General features: G+C 45.3%; 1 protein-coding gene across 1 annotated transcript; it reads right to left on the bottom strand.

The window, feature by feature from the left end:
• Window positions 1-20,696: 20,696 nt before the first annotated feature.
• Window positions 20,697-22,656, bottom strand: TACSTD2 (tumor associated calcium signal transducer 2). The gene has a single exon (XM_045477579.1). The coding sequence runs from the start codon at window positions 22,378-22,380 to the stop codon at window positions 21,406-21,408; it is 975 nt and encodes a 324-aa protein (XP_045333535.1). The 5' UTR covers window positions 22,381-22,656; the 3' UTR covers window positions 20,697-21,405.
• Window positions 22,657-27,247: the final 4,591 nt, after the last annotated feature.

Genomic DNA, 27,247 nt, shown 5'->3' on the forward strand with positions numbered 1-27,247 from the left:
TATAACAGATAGGGTTATATTATTAGCAGGCTGTTATCAATAGAACAGATAGGTTCTCTGGGATGTCCAGGTGGTCCCGATCCTTTTGGACTGTGTTATGACAGATCGTAGAGATGGCACAATGACTATAATCAAGTCTACTACATGATTACATCTTCAGTTGTCTATAAACCATTCTCCTGGTTTCTGAAGTGGCCAGACTGGCAAATTAAATGGAGACATGACAGGGACCACTACTCTGTATCTATTAGGTCTTTAATGGTGGCATTAATCTCTACCATCATCATCCTAGCCCCTTGGATGAAATATTGGTTCTTATTTATTATCTCAACTTGGTAAGGAAGGGACAGTTTTAGTGGCTTTCACCTGGTTTTCCTCACCATGAGAACTCAAGGCCAAAGACCTAATGTGGAGCTTGCTCTCAATATATACTCCCAATTATGCACTCAGGGACTGAGGAAAGACTAGTGGATAGGTCCATGCTCCCATGGACTCATTGGACACTGGATATTATACAGACCTGTGCTCATTACCTGACCCCCATAAGTCCCCACTCTTAAAAAGAGGCCATGATAACACTTTGAGTTTCTGGGCAACAAGATCCTCTGGACTCTGCAAAATTTCTGGGTACTTCTCTTTCCCTAACATATAGTTGGCTGTGAAAATGGCCATAGGCCACAGAGTAATCATTGCAGTAATGTCTGTTTCTGTGTTGCAGGGTTCTTCTTCTTAGGGAATGGATTCTTCTCAGTCAATGGATTCTGTGGTCCAGGTTTGAAGATTGACTCAGATCTGAGAACTGTACAGGAAGTGCGACTTTTTTATTAAGGCAACCACCCTCAGACCCCTCTTCTACCATTCTTGCCTTCTTCTGGTTATAGATATCAAGCAGCACCCTATTGGCTGCCCATCTATTTTTCCCCTATGGACACCTTGTACTATTAAATACCTTCACAGCACCTGAGGGTCAAGTACCCATGCAGCCCCTCTTAACTTGCCAGCTATTATAGTAATTACAGCCTCCAGGCTTCTGGTGGTTAAAGTCACCACCTAGCTTCTATCGCTTCGGGATGCTATCATTACCCTAGAGATTACCCTAACCCCCTCTGAACTTCTTAGTGATGCTGGTATTTCTCTCACTAGTGCATTTCCCATTGCCATCGAGTATGGCCTGTCCTTTGGACCTCCTGTGGAGCATAACCCTCTGTCTGACCTTTTGATTCCACACAATAAATCCTTCGAGCAAGCTCACTTCCCTCAGGACCTCTTTTCTTCCCCTACAGTCTGCTAGGGCAATTCAGCTGCCTTCTTCCCTGGAGACTTCCCTTGACTGAGGTTGATATAACTGGCCTCATCAAAGAATATGCCTTCTCCCCAGGAAACAGCATGCATTCAGTGACTGATGTTTTTTATTTTTATTTTTTTAATTTTTCCTTTCCTATTTGAGTGTGTGTGTGTGTGTGTGTGTGTGTGTGAGAGAGAGAGAGAGAGAGAGAGAGAGAGAGAGAGAGAGAGAATCTCAAGCAGGCTCCATACTCAGTGTGGAGCCCAGTGTGATCCCACCCCGGATGGGATCATGACCTGAGCCGAAATCACAAGTTGGATGTTAACCGACTGAGACACCCAAGCGGCCGCAGTGACTGATTAATTTAGGAGATATAAAGGCCTGGCCCCTGTGCCTCAATTGAGGACAACCCCGTAAGTCCACCCCAGCTCCAGAGCTCTCCCTAGGATTGGTAAGAAGAACCACTTCTCCCTCTGCCCAGGCCTCTGTCCCTTATCCACTTATAGGTGTTGTCCCTGAGGACCCCTCCACTGCACCCCAAAAACCTTGAACACAGAGACTCAGAGTCTGTTTCCAGGGAACCCAACCCAAGGTAACTCGGGTTTTCTCCAGAAGTGGAAGCTGCTTGGATACAGAAAGACTTTCATTTATACCTCCCAGAGGAAGTACCAGAAGCTGAATACTGAGTAACTCTGAAGAATTGTGAGGCTTGGCTTGTGTTAGAACCGGGTGTAGACAGAAAGAAGCTCAACAGATAGCACAACTCTGCTGATCTCAGTTCAAGTTGAGAGCCACACAAGATGGCCACAGGACTTGAGAAGGGTCACAAGTTTGGTAGGCTGTAATGGACAGGTGGTTCCTTGACTGAAGTGGCCTTTCATTTTTCTTGAACATGTGCCAGGCATGACTGTTCCAGATGTTGGAAATGACTGGTTCTGGGTCTGAAGTCACCCAACATAGACAACTGCAGCAATATTAGACAACTGCCTGTTCTACTCCAACAAAAAGTAGCTCAGCATTTTCTTCATCCATGGGCTTGACTGACTTTACTTTCTTCTCTCAGCCCAGCCTTTCTTCCCACAGAACACGAACAGACACGTCTTTAATTTCTTTTCCTTTTTTTTTTTTTTTTTTTTTTGGCTTGAAAACAGTGGTCACACCAAGTTCTAGTGTGTTATTGCCACCTGAATTGTTATGCTCTAGCTCATTGAGTGGTCTCCCTGCCTTCCCCTCATTCCTCTTGTCTAACCAACAGCCACCTGGACCCAGGTCCTGAAGCTGAAGCCTAGATGACACAATGTGGGTCAACAACTCCAAGGCCACAGCTTGGACAAAACCTTGCTCGCTACCCTGGGATGAGTTTTCCAGAGATTCCAGTTGAGCACTTTTCTAAGAGCACAAACTATTACTCCTTTATTGCAGAAGTAAACCATTTTTTAAATATTTTTGAGAAAGAGCCAGAGCACAAGTGGGGTAGGGGCAGAGAGAGGGAGACACAGATTCCGAAGCAGGCTCCAGGCTCTGAGCTGTCAGCACAGAGCCTGACATGGGGCTCGAACCCACAAACCAGGAGATCATAACCTGAGCCGAAGTCGGACACTTCACCAACTGAACCAACCAGGCGCCCCAAAAGAAAACTATTAATACCAAGAAAAATGAAACAAAAAAGAGAAAACTACCCTTAACCCACTACCCAAAGATAATTAATCACTGTTAACATTCGGATATGCCACTCTCTTGGAAGTCAAGATTAAAATTAAGTATTTAAAACTTGGATAGAATGAAAGGTTTCTCGCTGTCCTTTTAATGTGCAGTCCTTTGATTCTTAACCATGTAAACATTTTTCCATGCTTATATGCTTTTCGGACTTCTTCTTTGGCAAATCTCCTGTCCATGCCGTCAACCCGTTTTTCTATAAAATATTCCTTATTATCTTATGGTCTTACAAAAGTACTTTACATAGTTAAGAATTGTCTGCCGTTTGCGTAATAAACATGTCCCCTGCTTGGCATCTGTCTTTCAACTTTGTTAATTCGTGTATGCGGATATATGTACTTTAAAAAAATTTTGGTATAAACAAATCTCTCTGTCTTCTCATGGTGGTTTCTGCCTTCGAGATTTATTTACCGTCTGTCTCAAACCCAAGATTATATGTTTACCAATATTTTCTTCTGGTATTTGAGTTTGTTCTCTCTTAAATCTTCATCAGGAATTCATTTCAGTACAAGATCAGACAGAAGAATATAACCTACAATATTTTCTGAATTATCAGGCCAGTGGAGCTTTTACAAAAGACACATGCAGGTGCTGTGCCCATGGGAGGATCACCAAGGTAACTGCTGTCCCAACAGTTTACTGAATAACCCATCTTGTCCTGACTGACTTGAAGCGTCACTTTTGGTATATACTAAATCCTCTGCTTCTGGGCTTTTCTCTTTTGTTCCTTTGTCTGTCTGTTCTGGCAGTAGTGCGTGGTTGTAATTTTACAGTACAGATTTTATTTTCAAATATTATCTGGCTCTTCCTAATACACTTGACCTTCAGGATGGACTTTTGGAATAACTTTTCAAGTCCTCCCCACCAAAAAAAAATGCACTGGGACTTTAATTCTGTTATTGCTGTTTTTAAACTTAGATTAATTAAGGGGCACCTGGGTGGCTCAGTGGGTTGAGCATCTGACTTCGCTCAGGTCATGATCTCAAGGTTCGTGAGTTCAAGCCCCGCGTCGGGCTCTGCTGACAGCTCAGAGCCTGGAGCCTGCTTCAGATTCTGTGTCTCCCTCTCTCTCTCCCCCTCCCCCACTTACGCTCTGTCTCTCAAAATATGAATAAATGTTAAAAAATTTTCTAATAAATAAATAAACAAACTTAGATTAATTTTGAGGAATTTTATTCTTTTGCAAGGTTGACTCTATCAATCCAGGAAACTTGACATGTGTCTCCATTTACCCAGGTCTTCTTTTATGTCCCTCCATAAAGTTTTATAGTCTTCTTATACGGGTCAAAGCAGTATATTTTTTAAAGGAACTATAAACTTTGACTCCTTAGGATTATAAAATCTCCGAACTGGAAGGGACTTAAAAACCATCTTGTCACCCCACCCAATCTGTTGCTGAGCCCACCTCTTGAACAACCAAAGATACAGAATGAATTTTCGTGTTGTTGTTTTTTTTTTAATATAATGACATCATATTATATGTATTCTCTGTGCCTTCCAGTTTATCACTTGAACAACGGGTCTTGGAAAAAGCTCTGACCAACGTATATAGATCACCTTAATCCATTTTAATCACTGCATGGTGTTCTATGGAAATGATATTGCATCATTTAATTTATCACCCCGCTGTCCCTCGACATATAAGCTATCCCTGTCATTTTGGTGTTACAAATATCTCAGCTTAAAACCTTGAACCCTTACTAAAATCAAAGTCCCCGAAATTCTAGAGCACAAGACCAATGCCTGCAAAGTCCCCCCCTCCTCCTCAAACTCACCACTAGGTGGCACAACGCCTGTTCAAAGAAAGTCTGACTTCCAGATGTCCTTAGATTCTGTTCAACAAATGTTTATTGAACATGCATTATACAGTAGGCACTGGAATTTTGTAATACACTAATTTCAATAAAATAAACAAGTTCACTAATTCAAAATCACTTACGGAATGCACACTGCGTGCCCGGCACTGTGTTTGTCTGGAGAGTCCAGGGGAAAACTAACAATCCCCTGCTATTCTAAACTCCAACAACTCTCGGGGCGCCTGGGTGGTGCAGTTGGTTAAGCGTCCGACTTCAGCCAGGTCACGATCTCGCACTCCGTGAGTTCGAGCCCTGCGTCGGGCTCTGGGCTGATGGCTCAGAGCCTGGAGCCTGTTTCCGATTCTGTGTCTCCCTCTCTCTCTGCCCCTCCCCTGTTCATGCTCTGTCTCTCTCTGTCCCAAAAATAAATAAACGTTGAAAAAAAAAATTTTTTTTTTAAAAATAAATAAATAAACTCCAACAACTCTCAAAATAAAACAGGAGTCATTGCAACATGGTACCCACTTACTTCTAAGCCCCAGGCGAGTCCACACAGTAGGCCAAAATACCAGGACAGCAGATTCTCAAATAATTTGGACAATCACTTAAATGTGTCATGAGATTTCCACACTTACATTCCCAGGCTCTTGCACATACCATGTTTTCTGTGTGGAAGACTAATTTGGTGTTCCTTCAGAAGGACACCCTGAGACAAGGAATCAGATGCAATCATTCATTTGGGAAGTGATCCCAGGCAGCACCAGTTGGGGAGCAGAGAAGTGAGACAGGGAAGGAAAGGAAGCCAATAAATGATGCATTAACAAACGAGTTACAACTGGGGGCAGATGGAGAGAGTCCCTCTGATGAATGTGGGAAGACCGTGTAACACACACCTCAGAGTTTCCAAACAGAGGGATGAAGTTGCTGGTCTATTTATCCACTAACTCCAGCTACTCATTGGTTGAGGGCTGTCCTGGGGATGATTAATTCTCTAGCACTTCCAGCCTCCTTCATGTGCTCCTGGAAGCTCAGAAAAAGCCTCCAGCAAAGGGATTCAGACGCTGACAGCTGCAAGCTGAACCAGCATGTGCAGAAATATGGGCCAGGCACCAACATGCCAGTAGGTATGAGTGGGCACCAGTAGCATCTGCTATAAATGCCTTTTCTACTGTCACCTGGCTAATTTATTCTTCAAAACACAGGGCAGTAGTCACCCACTCTGGCAAGTCTTGTATGCATCTGCACCAGGCCTGGTGACTTGTCCCACTTTTCTGTGCACCAGGAGCATTTTGTGCTCATGTCATTCCTACTAAGACTATAAGTGGTGGCTCTGAGACCCAGGTTGGCCCACTCTAAATCCCAGAACAAAATCACTAACATGCTTCCATACAAGTGAGCTCCTTGGCTTGTAGATCCATGACTCCAATCTCTGCCCCTGTCTCCATGTCATGATCTGCTCTGTGTTTCTGTGCGTCCTCTCTTTTTATAAGGACACCCACCGGTCATTAAATTGGGGGCCCACCCTAAGTCCAGAATGATGGCCTCTCAAGATCTTCGGCTTAGGGGCGCCTGGGTAGCTCAGTTGCATCCAACTCTTGATTTTAGCTCAGGTCATGATCTCAGGGGCGTGAGATCTCTTCCGGGGTGCCTGGGTGGCTCAGTTGGTTAAGCGAACGACTTCAGCTCAGGTCATGATCTTGCATTTTGTGAGTTCGAGCCCCGCGTCGGGCTCTGTGCTGACAGCTTAGAGCCTGGAGCCTGCTTCAGATTCTGTGTCTCCCTCTCTCTCTGCCCCTCCCCTGCTCATGCTCTGTGTCTCTCTGTCTCTCAATAATAAACATTAAAAAAAAATAATTAAAAAAAAATAAAGATTCTCTCTCTTCCTCTGCCCCGCTTCCCCACTCACACGCTCTCTTTATTTATAAATAAATATCCTTAATTAACAACTACAACAATTCTATTTCCAAAGGAAAGTTAAAGGAGATAACTTTCCTTTGGGGCCCTTAAATTAGGAGAATATAGGACTGGAACTATTGGTGGCCATCTTGCCCATGATGTGGACAAAGCTGGCCTAAAAAACAAAGCCAACCCAGAAGCAGAATAAAGATATGAAGAGAGAAATAGAAACCTGACATTAGTTGAGCCCTTGGATCCAGCCATACCTGAAGCTAACATCTCCCCTTCTCACTTTCCAGTTACGAGTCAACAAATTTCTTTTGCTTACACTAGTTTGAGTTGTTAACACTTGCAACTGGAACAGTCCTTGCTGATACACTCCAGTGTTGCACATCTGCTGTCTCTCTCGATCCATTTTCCCTCCCTCTTGTTCTCATACCTGACAAATCCCTATTTATCCTCAGGTCTCAGTTCAAGGAGAACTTCCTCAAGCAGATCTTCCCTAAACTGATACCCACCTCCACCCCAGATTCCATCAGTTTTCCCTAATGGATGTTGTCATAGCCCCGTCCTCCTTTCTCAATATAATCATCCCACATTATTGCAATTGCCTTTGTATTGATCCTCCTGTCCCCAAATCACTAATGCAACATAGTCATGAAATATAGTCAGTGGCTAATGTCTAGTCACTCACAACTTAGAATATTCATTTGTTTTCTGAAAAGTATAGTAAAATAAACAATGACCAAGCCTAACTATTTCTGTGTGGCTACTAGACAGTTGTTTAATATGTCCTGATTAATTTTTAGTATATAAGCTAGTAATTGCTTTTACTTAGGATTTCTTAATGAAATAATAATAATACATTTTTAAACTCCCCAGGCTGATCAAAGAGAATAATTAGAAGAGGATAATTATACTCATGAAGGATGAAAATTATTGCTTTAATAGTATTTAGTGGTCTGATTAGACTAAATAAAGGAAGAACCCAGTTTGCCAGTTCTTTAAGCATTTTCTGAAGATCTGAATTAAAGTCTAAATAATACAGCACCACAAACTGCCCTTCTTTTAAATAATTTCTGCATTTTTCCTTGATTATTAAAACCAGTTATAATCACTGTGGAAAAGTTAGGAAATACATAAAAGAGCTGGAGACAACAGAAAGCCCTATTATCCCCATCAATGAATATTTGCATTTTATTTCTGTGTGCATCCATAACCAGACACCAGCTCAGATCCCGGCTCTTACCCCCAAGGAAGCTCCTGCTCTTACCTTACGCTCCTCTGGGGTTCCTGATTTCACTTCTCATGGTCCTTTATCCCACAGAAACAAAGAAATGCCTTTTCCTTCTTGATTTCCACACAAATGACACTGCCCATACAGCACACTTTCACGGCCAATTTGTACTGAAAATTTGGCAGTAAAGGCAAGGAGGAAATTCACATCACAGGTCCATATGCATCATTCATTCATTCAGCAGAAATAGCCTTTTAAAAAAATGGAATATTAGAATTCCCTTTTCTCAGTCAAGTCACACACTAGGGGTTCTGTGCTGGGTTAAATAGTATCCCCCCCCCCCACCCCTCAAAATCATGTCCGCCTAGAACCTGTGAACGTGACCTTATTAGGAAAAACGGTCTTTGCAGATGTAATCAAGTCAAGATGAAGTTTCACTAGATTAGCGTGGGTCCTAATCCAATGACTGGTGTTTTACAAGAAGAGGGAAATTGGGGAAGGACCCCCTCGGGAAGGAGGCCGAGGTTGCAATTTTGGTGCCACAGGCCAGGGAATACCGAGGACTGCTGGCAACCACAGCAAGCTAGAGAATGCTTTCCTAGAGCCTTCAGAGAGAACGCCACCCTGCTGACACCTTGACTCTGAACTTCAAGCCTCCAAAGCTATGAGAAATAATTGTTTTCTGCTATTTGAAGCCACCAAATTTGTTGTGCTTAATCCTGGCAGCTCCAGGAAACTAATAGCCAGGGCTCCAACCCCTGGCCAAGGGATCCTTTCTCTGCCCCCACCCCATACCCTCCTCCCCCCTTCCCCCCCCTCCACCCAGCATGCACCCAATGCCAAAAAATTCCTTCTCGCTTCTGGATGCAAAGCAATTTAGGTTATTTTGCTCCTCCCCCAAGCAAGGGCCCTTCCTTTGCATATCCAAAGGCCCATTCATGGCTTCCACTAAAGGCCTGGGGCCAGGGAGGACTTCCCTTTCTTCTGCCTCAGCGGCTGTTCAAAGAAAATTGAGTGAGCAAAGATTGATCCTGACCCTGATAAAAATTTAAAAAAAAAAAAAAAAAAAAGAAGGAAAAAAGGAAAAGGAAAGCAGTTATGGTCAGCTTTGATGTAAAACAGCAAATTGTGCATATAAAGTAACAAATTCCATTTTTGTTTTTTAAAATGGAGTGGGGGGCACCTGGGTGGTTCAGTGACTTGAGTGTCTGACTTTGGCTCAGGTCATGATCCCATGGTTCGTGGGTTCCGGCCCCGCGCTGGGCTCTGTGCTGTCAGAGCCTGGAGCCTGCTTCGGATTCTGTGTTTCCCTCTCTTTCTCTCAAAAATAAATACACATTAAAAAACATTTTTTTTAATTAAATAAAACAGAGTGGGATCATTATATAATTTTGTTATTCTTCCCCGGCCCCATATTAGAAAGTCCTCAAGCGTTATACTATAATTTGTACAGATCCACAATTCCTTATCTTCAAATCCAAATTGCTCTGAAAACCAAATGCTGTTTTGAACATTTGGTGCCAGCTCATGTGGCAGTAAAGCTGACCTGAAGTGGCCTACGGCTATTTACGGTCTATTTATACCAATTAGTGTGACTATAAATAAGTTTCATGGCAGAAACCTGTCTCTGTTGAGGATGCTGCCGCAGACCCTACTGAGGGGGCTACATAACATGTACCAAGTTCTCCTAAAAACCCAAGATTCTGAATTGGGCAACATTCTCTCGAGGAGTTGTGGACCCGTATGACCATCCCCCTGCTGTTGGATATTTGGGCTCCTTTCAGCGTTTTGTTATTATAAGTTTTCTGCTGCAGGAGACAGATCTTATCTGTGAACCTTTGTGTGCATCACTATTTATCTCCCCAACATAAATTCCTTGACATGGAATTAGGAAATCAAAGAAAATAAACACTTTTAAGGTCCTTGGTGGATATTACCAGCTTGTTTTCCAGAAAGGTTATACAATGAACATGTCCCTCACCAGCACTGAATAAGACCTGTTGTATCAATTTCACAGAGAAGAATTTTTATCCCACTTTGCTTTGAAGTGTGGTAATTACTGGTGATGTTAGACATATTTTTAAAAGATGTTTATTATCGGGGCACCTGACTGGCTTAGTCGGAGGAGCATGTGACTCTTGATCTCAGGGTCTTGAGTTCGAATCCCCACGTTGGGTGTAGAGATTGCTTAAATATATAAAACTCAAGAAACAAACAAACAAAAAAAGATGGTTATTATCATTTCTAGTTCTTCTTCCGGAATTGTCTATTCGGGACCGTTGCCCATTTCCTACTGAAGTCAGGACCATCTCATAAGGTTGTTCTGTGTATGAACTGCACCAAGACAAACAGGGTGCAGTGGCTAAAATCAAGTCTGACTCCAATCATCTACCTATCTGTGCACCCTCAACTGAGGGACACTTTTTCCTTCTTATAAAGGCTCCTGCATACTTGTGTACTTGGCAAGCCTGCACTACAACACTGGGTCCAACTACATGGGGTGTCTTTTTCTAATTTATCTGCCCAGAGAGGGGAGCCCTTTTTAATTTGCACAAAGGTACCTAGCTAAGGCCTTGATTAGATCATTGTTTTTCTAATCAATTTGTCTCAGTTCTTTATATAGTAAAACTATTAACTTTTTGCATATTATTTTGTGCTGTATTTTCCTTGCTTATTATTTTGTATTTGTTCCACTCATAAATTATTCAAATGCATTCCATATTGCTTTTCATTAACAAAACCTTCATGGAGTTCTAAGTGGCTTTCTTTCTCTTCCTTTTGCGACTGAATATTATTTTGAGTGGTGAGATATGGGAAGAAGCATAGGAAATTTACCTCCTTGAATGGTTAATCCCTGATGTCAAAGGCCAGAACTAGCCATTTGGGGGAACATCTATACCTACCTCATCTATCCAGCCATTTAATCAGTATTAATTATTGAGCATTAATTACTGAGCACCTGCTATGTTCCAGGAACTGTGCTAGAATTTGAAAATGCAGAGGTGAATAAATAAAAAGAAACAGCTCTTTCTTTCATGAACTTGCATTGGACACTCTGTATTCAAGTTTAAAGTAACTATTAACATTAGCTAACATTTATGAGAGCTCACAGTGTGGCAGGCACTAGCTTAAGTGCTCACATGTACTAGCATATTTACTTATCTCACCAACCCTTTGAGAAGGTAGGTATACTAGTGTCCCCATTTTACAAGTGAGGAAACTGAGGCATGAGGAGTGTAAGTACCCAGATCCAAGATCACACACTGACAAGCAGCTTTGCCAGAAGTTGCACCCAGACGTCTCAGCCACCTGCCTTCCTACAGGACTCTCACAGATTGGTCACTTGAACTGCCTACTCCAACCCTCACACCCTGTTCTCAGATGGTTGCCCCTAAACAGCAGGCAGTGGATGGACGATAATCACAAATGGCAGACACTCAAGTCTCTCGGTCTGGGGCTCTGCTCCTACCAACCCCCTCCCCCTCCACGGGTCAGTGGCCCCCAACCTCTGACATGGCCTTGTCTCCTGGTGCCAATCTGGGCTTGTCCTTCGGTCTCCATTTCTAGTTTTGACCCTTCCTCGTTTCCTTCTACAACTCATTCTCCTCTTTCTGCCCCTGAAGAGCTGGGGTCTTTGGAGGCACAGTGCTAGTTCTTTTCCCTTTTCAGTCTTTTACCTTTCCCTAGGCAATGGCATCCGTGTTTGTGGTTTTAAGTACCACTACCAGTGCCTTTCAAAACCTATATGCCGGTGCTTCCAGAATTCCCAGCTCCAGCCCATAAAACACCAGACATCTATATCCAACGCCTAGCTGAACCCAATATGTCTGAAAATGATACTCACCAAATCACTCCCACCAAAGATGTTCTCACTGTGTCCTCTGCCACAGGGAACAAATGGTACCACCAACCAGTCACAAAGGACAGAAACCTGGGAACCATTCTTGATACCTCTCTCCTCCTTACCACCCCTATATTTGAATCCATTCCCAAGTCCTACTGATTCTGTATCCTGAGTATCCCTCCAAAACACCCACTTCTCTCCAACACCCCCACCATCCTATACACCTGCTCTCAGGCCAAACTATCTTTATCTCTCTGAGATTCTTTTTTTCTCGTCTTCTGTTGTTTCCTTTCCTCTACTCTCTCCTTTTTAGTCTGTTCTCCGTACTCCAGCCAGTGATCTTTTTAGAACATAATATGAGGGGCGCCTGGGTGGCGCAGTCGGTTAAGCGTCCGACTTCAGCCAGGTCACGATCTCGCGGTCTGTGAGTTCGAGCCCCGCGTCAGGCTCTGGGCTGATGGCTCAGAGCCTGGAGCCTGTTTCCGATTCTGTGTCTCCCTCTCTCTCTGCCCCTCCCCCGTTCATGCTTTGTCTCTCTCTGTCCCAAAAATAAATAAACGCTGAAAAAAACAAACAAAAAAAAAGAACATAATATGATTATGTCATCCCCTGAAAAATATTTTTTCAACAATTTCCCTATGCTCTTGTCTGGTGCATATTTCCCTATGCTCTTGTCTGGGGTGAAGTTGTGTCATTAGGGAGGAGGGGGCCCCTTTTCCTCCATGCAAAGGTTCTCACCAGCCCATATGCCAGTCCTTGCATGGCAGGGTTTAGTTCAACTAGAAAGGATGCCATTTTATGTCTGCACAGAGGGCATGCCCTTTGCTAATTTGCACAAAGGTGAAAATATTTAATAAGCTTGAAAGGCCTTCCATAGTCTGTCCTCAGCCTACATCTCCGGCCTCATGTATTACCACCCTCCCCTTGTTATCTATATTCTAGCCATGCTGTACTACTCTCAGGTACTCCCTGTGCTAAACCACACTCCCTGTGCTCCAGGACCCTTGCACATGCTGTTCTTTCCCACCAAAATGCTTCTCCTCACTCACAAATAGCATCTACAGTACCTTGCATCTCAGATTAAATGTCAATTCCTTAAGAATGTGACTCTTGCTAAGACTAGGTCAGAATTCTATACCTGCTCGTTTTCTTTACAACACTTACCTCATTTCTAAATTGTGCCCTTACTTATGTGATTGTACAGTTAATAAGTATCTTTGCCCCTTGCCTTTAAGTTCCACAAAGGCAAGAACTCTACCAGTCAGATTGTTGGTTGTAAGCAACAGAGACATTCTAATAGCAACATGCTCTACCCAACTGAGCTAACCGGCCAGGTGCTAAGAAACTGATTCTAGCTAAATTTAATGAAAAAAAAAAATTATTGGGAGGATATGAGTAAGTTCACAGAGTCAATGGGAAGACTGGAGAACCAGATTCAGAAAATGGTAAGCAACTAAGGTTCGCTGGACAGTAGGAACATGGCCAAGGTCAAGCAATGAGACAGTCTGATGGAAACGCCCCACTGATGCTGCTACCAGTGGGTACATGGCAGCCATGGAACAGCTGTACACATTGCTGGGAGTAATTGAGCAGGTGGCCTGATGTACCTTCATGTCCTTTAGATCAATGTCCAAGGCAGGAAGGTTCAATGGCTGTGCCTGGTCACATGCCGTATCCCACCAGCCAGGGAACAGGGTCATCAGGCCTCCCACTAAGATTCACAAAATGAGGTGCTTCCCCCATTTGAGAAGGTTGTGGGGATGCCAGGTAAGTTGGATAAAAAAAAAAAAAAAACTGACAAATGAACACCAGAGAAACCAAATCTGTTCAATTCATGATATATTCCCCCAATTACCACAATATCTGACTTAAAATAAGACAAAAAATACTTGAAGGAATGAATGAGTGATCTACCCTCAGCATCCTTAAAGACACATGTTGTCCAACTTGGGACTGCTTCAGGATAACCACCTACAGTCACTCAGGGTGTCTACACTGCAGGTATACCCAGAACCAGGCAAACTGGCCATTCAGTCAAGCTTATTTAGGCACGATCTTAGGCAAGATCTTATTTAGGCAAGAAGACAAGAGCTCTGTGGTAGAATCAGTAGATATTATCAGACCCATTTGATGATGCCAATGTGAGGTTCAGGGAGGTGAACTACCACATTTAAGATCACCTAGCTGAAAAGAGAAAACCAAGACATAAAGTATAAACCTGCTGACCTAGTTGATACCTCCTATATCACACTGTGGTTCAATGGCATATAATAATGTGCTTCCCATCAAAATAGTTGGGTGGACAGAACATTCCCTCCAAGAGCATCAGCTAACAAGGGATTTGAGAGTAGTGGGTAGTACTAAGGAGACTGAGGCACATGCAGTGTGGGAGCCCGGAGTGCACAAGCCTTCTGAGGGTTAGCATGAACCAGCCAAGGGATTGGTGTCTCTGTCTTTTCCAAGGAGACATGATGCCATGCATTGGTAAGCTGCCTGCTGTTAATGTGTTCAAACCATCACTGCGTATCTTTTCTCTTTCCCTTCTCACCCATCTCGGTTTGGCCTCCTTGCACAGCGTGGACGTGAATTTCCCCCTAAATCGAGGACATATAGCTGTGTGGTACCTGGGGAGGCAGCTCTCCTGCCTTCAGTGTACCCTAGAAGTGAATGGGCCCAGCCCCCTCCCCCCCCCACCCTCCCGACAATTCCTTCCTGAAGACTGTCATAAAAAAAAGCAATCGAGAAACGTCTAGTGGTATTTAGCAAAGACAGAATGGTTTCAGGAGGGAAATTACAGCTGGAAGATGTCCACTAGGGTTCTCTATTGGTTGTAAAAGAAATCAATTATGTTCCCAAACAGTCCTTGGAGGGATTCTATCTAGGTCCCTGAGACCAAGCGTCTTCACTACTTGGCGTGGAGTGTGGGTCTCTACCCTGCAGTGTCATAGGGTAGGGTGTAGTGGTAAAACACAGACTCTAAGGAGAGGAGCCCTGGATTTGAACTCTAGCTGTACTCCTTACCAGCGATGTCATTGCTGGAAAGTCTTTTTTTTTTTTTTTTTTGCTTTAGTTTCCTCATCAGTAAAACAGGAACAGCAAAACATACTTCATGTTCATGGGGTTGCTGAGAAATAAATGAGATCATCAGGATGAAAACACCGTAGGGCAGTGTTTGCCATGTCCTATGTGCTTAATAAATGGCAGCCATAGGTATCAGTTCAATTTGACACACTTTCCTGAGAGCTTATTAGTTGCCAGGCACCCTGGACAACCCAGTGTGGGTTATAGAAATAACTCCCCCAGAATCCCTTTTTCCCCTTGGAAAGGATTGGTTCAAAAAAGGATGGAGGAGAGGGCCATGGGAGAAACAGCTCTTCTGTACTAACACAAAAATGCACCCTGCCTTACAATTCCACAGAGGCAAGATAGTATATTGGTTATGCACATGCATTTGGGGGCCATCTTCTATGTGGTAGACAGAATAATGCCCCCCATCACCAAAGATGCCCACTCCTAATCCCCCAAACTTGTGAGTATGTTACATTACATGGCAAAAAGGACTTTGCAGATGTGATTAAGGGTAGAGACCTAGAGAATGGGATAATCTAATCTGGCATTATGTGGGTCGACCCAGTCTACTCACAAGTCCTCGTGAATGGGGAACCTTGCCCAGAAGCGGCCAGAAAGAGATGAGACATGGTGGAAGAATGGTCAGAGGGATGTAGTGTGAGAATTCAGCTTGCCATTGCTTGCTGCAAAGAGGAAGGATGCGACTATGAGCCAGGGAAAGTGGACTGCCACTACAGACTGGGGAAAGCCCTTACTTTACACTGCCAGTAAGAAAGCAGAGATCTGGGATCTACAACAGAAAAGGAAATGAATTCTGCCAACAACCTGAATAAACGGAAGATAAAATTTCCCCTGGCATCCCCAGAAAGGACCACAGCCCTGCAGGCAGCTTAATTTTTAGCCTACTGAGATTTATATAGGACTTCTGACCTGGAGAATTACCAGATAATGAATGTGTGTCAACACAGGAAATTAGCAAAAACTAATAGGCTCTGGCTTGCAAATTTACAAATTGGGAGGCAGTACAGCACACTGGATTTGAGGGCCAATCTGCCCGGTTCTAATCCTAGAAGTGCCACTTACTAGATCTGTGACCACAGGCAAGTAATTTCACCTTCAGTGTCTTAATTTTTTCATCAGTTACATGAATAATAATACAGCCACTCAAACTAGCAAAAGAGTATGTTAAAGTAAAATAAAAGACTATTATGGAGACCTATAATATAATTTCAAAAGCAAGACATTTATTTCCTTCTCATATCATAATAAAGGTGGGCCATTTGGCAAGGGCAGCTTTTTCTTTTTTTGTATATAATTTATTGTCAAATTGGCACCCAACAGGGGTCCTCCTCAATGCCCATCACCCACTTTCCCCTCCCTCCCACCCCCCATCAACCCTCAGTTTGTTCTCAGTTTTTAAGAGTCTCTTATGGTTTGCCTCCTTCCCTCTCTGTAACTTTTTTTCCCCCTTTCCCCTCCCCCCCGGTCTTCTGTTAAGTTTCTCAGGATCCACATATGAGTGAAAACAAATGGTATCTGTCTTTCTCTGCCTGACTTACTTCAGTTAGCATAACACTCTCCAGTTCCATCCACGTTGCTACAAAAGGCCAGATTTCATTCTTTCTCATTGCCAAGTAGTATTCCATTGTATGTATAAACCACATCTTCTTTATCCATTCGTCAGTTGATGGACATTTAGGCCCTTTCCATAATTTGGCTAATGTTGAACATTGGGGTACAAGTGCCCTTATGCCTCAGCACTCCTGTATCCCTTGGGTAAATTCCTAGCATGCTATTGCTGGGTCATAGGGTAGATCTATTTTTCATTTTTTGAGCAACTTCCACATCTTTCCAGAGCAGCTGCACCAGTTTGCATTCCCACCAGCAGTGCAAGACGGTTCCCATTTCTCCACATCTTCTCCAGCATCTATAGTCTCCTGATTTGTTCATTTTAGCCACTCTGACCAGCGTGAGGTGGTATCTCAGTGTGGTTTTGATCTGTATTTCCCTGGTGAGGAGTGACATTGAGCATCTTTTCATGTGCCTGTTGGCCATCTGGACATCTTCTTTATAAAAGTGTCTATTCATGTCTTCTGCCCATTTCTTCACTGGATTGTTTTTCGGGTGTGGAGTTTGGTAACTTTATAGATTTTGGATACTAGCCCTTTTCTCCGATATACCAACCAGGTGGCCATGGCTCTGCCTTTGTAAATAGGTGACTTCCAAGGTTGCTCTAGCTCCCTAATAGTGGAAGTCCAGGGATAGAGACATCCCCTTAAGAAAGTACAATGGAAGTGCTATTCACATTGTTGGAGAGAGCTTAACCATTTCTAGTTATTTTTTCCCCAGGTTCTTGGGGGCCTTGCTGTCATTCTAACAAGAGTGATCATTTACAAATACATACTCAATTTTTCATGTCTTCTATCTAATCTTTAAATTTTTTTAATGTTTATTTATTTTTGAGAGAGAGACAAGAGACAGAGTGCAAGCGGGGGAGGGGCAGAGAGAGAGAGAGAGACATAGAATCCGAAGCAGACTCCAGGCTCTGAGCTGTCAGCACAGAGCCTGATGCGGGGCTTGAACTCACAGACCGCAAGATCATGACCTGAGCCGAAGTCAGTGCTCAACCGAGTTACCCAGGCGTCCTCTTTTTTTTTTTTTTTTTTTTTTTTTAAGTAAACCTATCCCCAACGTGGAGCTTCAACTCATGACCCTGAGGTCAAGAGTCGCATGCTCCACCAACTGAGCCAGCCAGGCGCCCCTCTTCTATCTAATCTATAAAATCAAGCATATTAGATAAGACTCTACCTATTTCACAAAGGCGCCTGGCTGGCTCAGTCAGTTAAGCATCCAACTTCGGCTCAGATCAGGATTTCACGATTTGTGGGTTCAAGAGCAGAGCCTGCTTGGGATTCTCTCTCTCTCCCCCTCTCTCTGCTCCTTCCATGTGCTCTCTCTCTCTCTCTTTCAAAATAAATAAATAACTTAAAAAAAAAAAAACACCTAAGAAAAAATGGGAGTCTAAAAGACCACATAACTTCAAATCCCATACATTTTACACCTAACCAAAGTATCTCTCCTATTTACGTGGTACCAAAAAGCTAAAGAACAACACGACAATTTAAGAACAGAAATGATCCAGAAAACAATAAACAGGAGACTAACTAGGGAGACCAGTGGAGCAAACACTAGACAAGATAGAAATCCGAGTATTGGCGCTCTAGGGTAATGCTGCCACTATGTGCCTGACTTGGGAAAATCCATTCTCCTCTCTGGGCCTCTATGTCTCCATCAGCAAAATGGAGGCGCGGATTCAATGATCCTTTTTCCAGCTCTGACGTGTGGTGATTCTATCTGGAAAACAGTGAAGCCAAAAATATGTGAGCAGGGGAAAAGGCTATGATTTTTCAAATCGCTCCAATTAAGGAAATAGCAAGAGTGGAGAAAGTCCCGGGACCGAAACAAGGAAGCCAGATGAGCCTCCCACGGGGCTCACAAGACAAGCCGTGACCTGTTTGGTGAGCCACACCTGCTCCTCACATTCCTTCCAAGGGCAGTCCCAGGCCTGTGCACACAGCAGTGAAGAGGAATTCTGAGGGGAACTCCTGGAGGTAGAGACTAAACCCCGGAATAGAGCTAGTTCTAGATACTCCTGCCCTCAGCAGATGCAAGCTGAGTTTCCAAACATACGTGTGAGGGGTTCTTCCTTAACACAAGAAGAAAGGTGTCTCAACCCGCTTGGTGCCTAGGAGAACAGCCTGGGCTAGGAAGCCAAAGACAAAAGTTCTCAACCCTGGCTTTAGCACACCGAGGATGTGTGATTCAGAGCTACCCAAGCTCTTTGGACCTCGGTTTTCTGTCACGTGAAATGGATAAGGTCTATAGGAGAGGAGCAAATTTAAGATACCCTGAACTCTAAGTGCTCATATTGTTCCAGGCACTTTATCAGTTACTTCCTTTAATCTTGGCATTGATGAAAGAGATCTGTAGTTTCATGCAACACAAAGGGAAACTGCAGAGAGGTAAGGGACTTACCTACTTACCTGCCTAGTGGAGAAGGATTCGAACTCAGGTTTGTCATCACTTGGGCTATTTCCAGGAAGCCCATGTCTCAAAGACGATTCATGTACAAAGTGCTTTTGTGAAGTATTAAGTGCAATAAAGTGCAAAGACTCTTAGTCCTGAATTAATGCAGAAATTTAGAAATTATCCAGAAGGGACGGTCTATGAAGAAATTGGCATTTTCAGGGCTTTTTCCTTTGTTTAGCCGCCCACTCAACCCTCAATCTGTTTATTTTGTAGGCAGTCAGGTGAGTTTTTTGAAATGACTCTTGAAACAATGGCAGTCTGCTGTAGTAAAAAGAATGCCAGCCTGTCTAGTTTCCAGCTGTGCCATGGGAACATTCATCTCCAGAAGTCACTAGCCTGTTCCCTCTGTATAAACGAGGGGCTAGGGGCGCCTGGGTGGCGCAGTCGGTTAAGCGTCCGACTTCAGCCAGGTCACCATCTCGCGGTCCGTGAGTTCGAGCCCCGCGTCTGGCTCTGGGCTGATGGCTCAGAGCCTGGAGCCTGTTTCCGATTCTGTGTCTCCCTCTCTCTCTGCCCCTCCCCCGTTCATGCTCTGTCTCTCTCTGTCCCAAAAATGAATAAACGTTGGAAAAAAAAAAAAAATTTAAACGAGGGGCTAGGTTTGAGGGGCTATGGTCTCTTGAGCTAAGCTGGCTATTCAGTGACTCAGGGAAGCTGCACTCACACGATTACAGTTCCCATTCTGACCTAGGCCCCTTCCACTTTGAGGAAGCCAGCCTACATCCATCTTCCCTCCCTCCCCCTCCCCCTCCCCCCCAAGCCCCATCTGAACCAGAGGGGACTTTGGGGGGGGGGGGCGGCGCCCTAGCAGGCGTGCTTACAGATTTAGGGATCCGCCAGCCACAGCCCCAAGCCGGAAAGGCCGCAGCTGAAAGATACCTCCCCCATTTCTTACCTGTGTTTCAACCTTTGTGGGGCAGGCAGAAACCACAGGGCAGGAGTGGGAGGAGGCAAGATGGATTCCAGGGGAAGAAACTGAAATCCTGATTTAGCTATTTGCCGTCAGGGGTAGCAACCACTCCCTCCTTTGTGCACACCCATTGTTGCCCCAGTTTCCCAGTAATTACCCTAACTTGTTTACCTGCAGGCTCCCCAACAGTGCCCTTCTAACACACTCCACATAAATGAATGCGAAGGGGTGAAAATGAGGAAGTAAGCATGAAGGAGCCAGGTTGCCAGTTTTTACAGCTAATAGGAAGCAGAAGTTTTTAAAGTGTATTATTGGTGAAATTTTAGGAAAACAACCTGGGTGCGTGCCACCCCCACACTTCCACAGCCAGAGAGTAAGGCCCACTACAGACTAGCTGTAACTGCTTGGAAGCTTCCTTTAACCTGCCTGGGAACCACGATACTTGGCAATTAAGTAAACTGCCAGGGGCTAAATGGACATAATACCACTACTTGAGGCAGGGCAGGCATTCAAAGAACTACCGCATTTCTTTCTCCACTGGAGGTTCTTGAGAGAACCTAAAACCGGCCCCCTTTCCCTACAACAGCAGCTAGTTTTAGCCGCCTCCTTCAGACCCACCCTTATGCAGTCTGAGGGAGGCTTCCAATCTTATTTAGAAAAGCCAGTATTTAAACCAGCCTGTTAATGCATCTCAGGAAAACAGGAGAGGCAAAATGAAATGCCTGCTCCTGCAAAAAATAAAATAAAAAACGTGTTAGGATTTGAAATGAGAAATCTGAGCCCAGGGAAATGAGAGGACCTGAAAGTGATATAAATCTGGAGCGAGTTTTCACAAACTCCCATCTTTTGGTCTGTGCCTTTTCCATATTTTATTACATTTGTGTTTTAAAAAAAAAATCACATTAGCATTATCAACGACAAAATATGTACAAACATTTTACAAAAGAAACATTACTAATATCAGCTATAATAAGGGCGGGCTGAAGCACAGACGCGGAGTTTCGGGGGCAGAGTCTGCCCTCAAAAGACATCTCAAATGTGTTCAGGCAGTTGAGACAGGCTTCTTTCCCGGTGACAAGCACATGTGGTCGGTAATACAAACGACAGCAAATGAGGACACTACACGGGCTCAGTTGGCGAAATCCTCTTCTCACCAGGAAGGCCACGACACAAGTGGAGCTAATCAAATAACTTAACCCAGGACAGTAAAAGCGCCGTTCCCCCCACCTAAGCGCATTTAAGCCTTCAACATCGATCGCAAACGACGCTGGACTGTAATACAGACACGTGGTTCTTAGAACCCTGCGCCACACTTTCTTTAACTCTTCGAGCCAGGTTTCTTGTTGGACCCAAAGGGGAGGAATTTTAGAAATGCTTTCTCTGAAGGCAGAAGTCAGAAAGAGGTGACCCTGAGCCCAGAATCTATTAGACTTCATGGGGTGGGGAGAGGCAGGAATTGGAAAAGAGAAATGTCTCCTTTGGGCCACGAGTCAAGAAGCATGGCTCACTTTGGTCTGGGTACCCCTCCCTACACCCCGCCCCCCCACCCCGCCCCGCCGGTACCTACAAGCTCGGTTCCTTTCTCAACTCCCCCAGTTCTTTGACCTCCACCTTCTTGTACTTCCCCGACTTCCTCCGGTTGGTGATCACCAGGACGGCCACGCCGGCGACGAGGGCCACCACGACCACCACGATGACGGCGATGAGGCCGGCCGTGAGGCGCTTCATGGAGAACTCTGGGGGCTTCTCGTCCAGGTAGTAGATGAGCGTCCTCTCCACTAGGAGGGGCTCGCCGCGCACGCGCACGTCGAGGCCGCTGCGACCCGGGAAGAGCGATTCGCCCTTGACGTCCCTCTCGAAGTAGTAGGCGGCGTCGGCGATGTCCACGTCGCCGGGGGCCTTCTCGGACGCGTTCTGCCGGAGCTCGATCTGGATGGTGGGCCGCTCGTAGTGCACGGCCGCCACGAACCTGGGGTGCAGCCGGTAGCGCTCACGGAAGAGCCGCCGCAGCTCGGCGTCCAGGTCCGAATGGTTGAAGGCGCGGGCGGCCGGGCGGTGGCGCAAGTCGATGAGGATGTGGTGGGTGCGCACCAGCTCGTCGCAGCGCAGACTCAGGTCGCCCTTGTCCGTGCGGCGCACGCCCACCGAGTTCACGCACCAGCACACCGACGTCTGGTTGCACTGGCGGGCCTTGAAGCGGCCCTCGTGGTCGCAGTCGGGGTCGTACAGGCCGTCGTTGTCCACGAGCGCGTGCTCGCTGGGCCGCACGAGCGCTCGGCCGCTCTTGGGGGTGCTCATGCGCGCCTTGAGCAGCAGGCACTTGGAGGTCAGCGTGGAGCAGTCCACCGGGAAGCCCGAGCCCAGCGCGCGGCACTGGCAGCGGCCGCCGGGGCCGTCCGCGCGGCACAGGGTCATCTTATTGGTGGCGCACGTGCAGTTGTCCTGCGCGGCCGCAGGGCCGGTCGCCGCCGCCAGGAGCAGCAACAGCAGCAGCGGCAGCGGGAGCGACGGCAGGGCGAGGCCCGGCTCCCGGGCCATGGTGGGGACGCGGAGCGCAGACGGGACGCGGGCGGATCAGGCGCTGGGGACTCCGCGGGGCTCCGGCTCCGAGCTGGGACAGTCTCCGGGCATCTGCCGCTGGCCGCTCCCTCCCGCTCTTATACTCCGCCCGACCTGCCCGGCTGGTTCGGCCGACTCACCCTCTGGTATTTGGGTGACACATCCCGCCCCCCGTCACCGTCCCACGGAAGGCACAGCCCGCCCTGCGCCGCCCGCGATAGGATCAGGGGAGCGGTGGCTGCTCCCGCCTCCTCCGGACCGAAAGCCCGGGAGAAGAAAACCGATACTCACCTGCGGGCTGCGGGGGCCCCGCCCCCGGCCCGCCCGACCCCACCTGGGGAGGGGCCGCGGTCGGTGCGGCCTCCAGCCAGACCTCCGTGGGCGTCCTGGCTGCCCTCCTGGACGGGAATTCTTAGGGATTTCATTGAAAAGTAGGGTCGTCTCGCGCGAGGTCGTCTCGCTTTTGTCCCCTATCCGCTTGCCTTTCTCGCTCCGTTTCCTACCCTCTATCGCTACCCTACCCCCAGGTCTTATAGTAGCAGTCAGTTGCATAGTTTACAGTTCACAAGCATTATCTCATCCTCTCCTAGGTCCTGACAGGTATTATGGACAATGTTTCAGACCCATTTTATAAGCGATGCAGTCGAGGCCGAGGCGTAAAGTCACTCAGCCGTCAATATCCTCAGATCCTTCGGAGGGGTCTTTGGTATTCTGCCTGGCAGTTATGAAAACTTACATCAATGTGTGTGGAAACTGAAAGTTAGGGAGTTTTTGTTACTCACCGTATCATGAGTAAAACCCAGGTGCCCTGGTGTCCAATGCGTCAGAAGTTCTGTTAAACACCATTTTCCTTTACACACACACACACACACACACACACACACACAGACAGAAACAAATAATGTTTATACATGAACTGAGTATCGGGAGACAAAAAGGAACTAGTTCTTAAAAAGAACAAGCAAGAGTATAAGGGGTTCTTTGTGCAACTTGATTCTAAAAGAGTAAATCGTTGCTTTTCTTTCTCTGTGTCCCATATAAGTTGCTGCACCACTGCAAATGAGGAAAGAATACAGACTGTGGGAAATTGGCTGGTCTGCCTCTGTGTGGCTACTTTAATGGGATGGAGGGGTTGCAATCTCTTTTTTGAATCATTGAGAAAGTCCAGGGTTTCAAAGCTGTGGTAAAATTAACAATAATTAGCAAGCTGTAATTATTCCCAGCTCGTCCGTTCAAAGCACATTTTATGTGTTCAGCATTTAATGAACACCAGCAGCAGTACAAGGGTGTTGTTTAACACATGAAAGCCAGCGAGGCCTCTACCCCATTAATTTTCAAGCAATTCCTGAGGCGGGCAGGTGGAAATACACCATTCTGCATTTATAGGTAGAAAAAGCAGAGTCACGTGAGGGGCAATTTCTTACCCATAAGCCCCGGGCATTGTGGGAATGCTCCCCGACTCTCTACCACCACTGTCTCTGTTTGTATGTTCAGGTTCTTTTTTTTTTAAGTTTATTTTGAGAGAGAGAGAGCATGTGCATACGAGTAGGGGAGGGGCCGACAGAGACAGAGACAGAAGATCCCAAGCAGGCTCTGCACTGTCAGCACAGAGCCCCATGCAGGGCTTCATCTGACCAACCTTGAGATCACGACCTGAACCGAAATCAAGAGTCAGCCAGTCAAGTGACTGAGCCACTCGGGCGCCACCCTCTGTTTAGGTTCTTGAACCAAAAGCCTAGTCAGGTTCCAGTGTCTTTTCCCTTCTCCAACACCCAGTCCTCCCTGTGGTCAGAGAAGGCTTTCTAAATCACAAATTTGTGTCTATCTCTGCGGAGAACAGAGTGGGAGGTGCTCTTGGCTCTTGGTATAGAATTCACACTTTTTTTTAAAAGAAGGCTATCCATCACACAATTTAAGTTTATTTATTTATTTTTGAGAGAGAGAGAGAGAGAGAGAGAGAGAGAGAGAACAAGCAGGGAAGAGGCAGGAAGGGAGAGAGAGAATCTCAATCAGGCTCCTCACTGTCCACGCAAAGCCCAATGTGGAGCTTGAACCCATGAACCGCGAGATTATGGCCAAGCTGAAATCAAGAGTTGAATGCTTAACCGACTGAGCCACCCAGGCGCCCGTAGAAGTCACATTTTTTAAGTGGCAAACAAGATCCTATATGACCTTGGGCAAGCTACTTCTCTATGCCCCAGTTTCCTCATCTGTAAAATGGGGATAATAAAAGTACCTACCTAACAAGGTAGGTAATGAGAATTAACGTAGATAAACTGCCTAGAACAGTATCTGTTCTAACAGTGTCTGCACTTAGTAAGCATGGATAGGGGTCAGCTGCTGTCGTGGTCACCACCACCATCAGCACCCTCATCTTGATTCTGCTAGTGTCTCCAGTCTTCTTCACATTTTCAAGCTTTTGTCAAGTCATGTACTCTCCCCTCATCTATTTAGTGCATAATTGTGCATTTCTACTGAGCCCTTGGATCGCTTCCAGGAAGCCTCCCCTGAGAGGCCCTGTCTATTGCACTCAGGGGAGTGCTCCCTCTCTGTGCTTTCCTAAATCCTGTAATGCACCAGACTTTTCTGGGCTTCTGTCTGCCCACGTGTAAAATGGAGATAATAGCATCTCTCTATTTCATAAGACATTGTAACAACCAAATCTAAAATAGATGAGACGGTAGATACCAAAGTTTTGTAAAATGTAAGACACGGTCAACATGTCAGGTTGCATTTTTATTTTTTAAATATCCTTTTTGTTCTACCAGCTCCTGACTACGTAGCCACAATCCTCTATACGGGGCAGAGCTACCTGCTTGTTAGTCCAGTGCTTCCCAGGCTGGCAGGAGGAAAGCTAATGGGGAAGGGTTCTCAGGGCTGAGCAATGTCCACAATGGTGCTTTTGGCTGCTTAGCTAGATCAGCCCCAAATGGCTGGACCTTTGTCAGGCTAGAGCTCTGAGGTCTCCAAACCTTGGCCTTTTTCATCCATGGTAAGTGTTTGGAGGATGCGGATAAAAGGAGCCCATTCTCAGTATCCTCTGTGGAAGATGGAGGGCCACCCCACCCTCTTTCCTTTCTTAAATTCTATGATCTGCCAGGCTTTCCCCCAACAGGCACACAAACACTATGATAAGTAATGTTTTTGTCTTGTTTTTACTTTTTAAATTTATTTTGATTTTTACTTTATTTTAGAGAGAGAGCACAAGCGGGGGAGAGGGGTAGAGGGGCCGAGGGAGAGGGGGAGAATCTTAAGCAGGCTTCATGCTCAGCTTGACATGGGGCTCGATCCCATGACCCTGGGATCATGACCTGAACCAAAATCAAGAGTTGGTTGATTGTTTTGGTGCTGCTTGTTTTTTTATTGTTTTTGTATAGATTCTTTTGGGAGTTAGTTGGGAAATATTTTATTATTTTTTTAAGTAAGCTCTATGCCCAACATAAGGCTTGAACTCACAACCCCAAGACCAAAAGTCACATGCTTTGCTGACTGAGCCAGCCAGGCGCCCCTAAGATGAGCTAATTAAGTAAGCACAGCCTCAGCTCTGATTCTCCTTTCTCGTTTCATCCCTTTTCTGACTAGGTCTGTAAAATTTCACGTGTTAGCTTTAGCTCTTTGTATTTTTTTTTTTTTCATTTTAATTTTCAAGTATTTAACAAAAGCATTCCATGAACTCAGCCTTGTCAAATGTATACCAGGGACAAGAACCATATCTGAGCACTATAACCCCAGTGCCAGTATATATGAGGGGTTCGGTAATGTTTATTGGGTTAATTAACATTGAGTTGTTCCCAGAATGTTACAGTATCGATATACATTCCTGGGAGTGTTCATTGTGACCATTTCAATTCTCTGCTTGTCCATTTCTCATCGCCTACTCCAGCCATCAATCTCTATCCTCACCCTAACGCAACCTTCAAACACCCAGTTTCAAGGAAGACTGAGTAATGATGAACTGTTACTTTTGCTTTTATGCATGATCCCAAACTTTCATCAGACTGTGCTATAGGGAATAGAGATAGAGTCTGACAGTCTATGAGCAGATGGGGATTCTGGAGGCAAGCAGTCCAGTGAGGTTGAAGGAAAATGGACTTTGGATCTAGTGAGACTCAGGCTCAAATCCTAGTTTCACATAACTTACTGGCTGTGTGACTTTGTACAAGTTACTTCACCCCTGGGAGCCTCAGTTTCCTTAATTATAAAATTTCATGTGTATCTCTTAAAACTTAATGTCTCCATCTCCCCAACATCTGTGAAAAGGATAATTTCCCACCTTGTGATTATGAACATGCTTTTCTTCAGTTGAAGTTCCTACTTCTCATATGTTCTTATACTCTGTTTTCTAAACTGGTGTTGATTATCTGACTTTGCTTGGTATGAGACCAATAAGGGTGTGATTTATTAAAAACAAAACACAAGAGCAAAACTCTAGCTGATTAGTAAAAAAAAAAAAAAATACTTACCATCTATAATTATTTTAATGACTCAAGATAAAGAATATAAAATACCCAACACAGTGTTTGGCATGTACTAAGTAGAATTAACCTTAGCTGTTATTATCAGCCATCTCGGGAGTGTGAGGATGCTTTGAGATCATTAAAGGTTTCTGCACAAAGCTGGTGACTGTGGAGATTGCCAAAGATCAGGCCCAAGGAGCTGTTTGTTAGGGAGGGGAGCTGCCCCAGGGCCCTTGTCATCCTGCCCCCTATTTTACAGAATGTGGAAACAGAGACCTTAGGAGGAGAAGAGAAGGACTTGATCATGGTCACATGCTTGTGCGTGGTAAGGCCAGGCCTAGAATCTGGGTCTCCTGACAGCACACGTACATGCAAATTAACAAAAATGG

This window comes from Leopardus geoffroyi, chromosome C1, assembly GCF_018350155.1.
Source record: "Leopardus geoffroyi isolate Oge1 chromosome C1, O.geoffroyi_Oge1_pat1.0, whole genome shotgun sequence".
Classification (NCBI taxonomy): Eukaryota; Metazoa; Chordata; class Mammalia; order Carnivora; family Felidae; genus Leopardus; species Leopardus geoffroyi.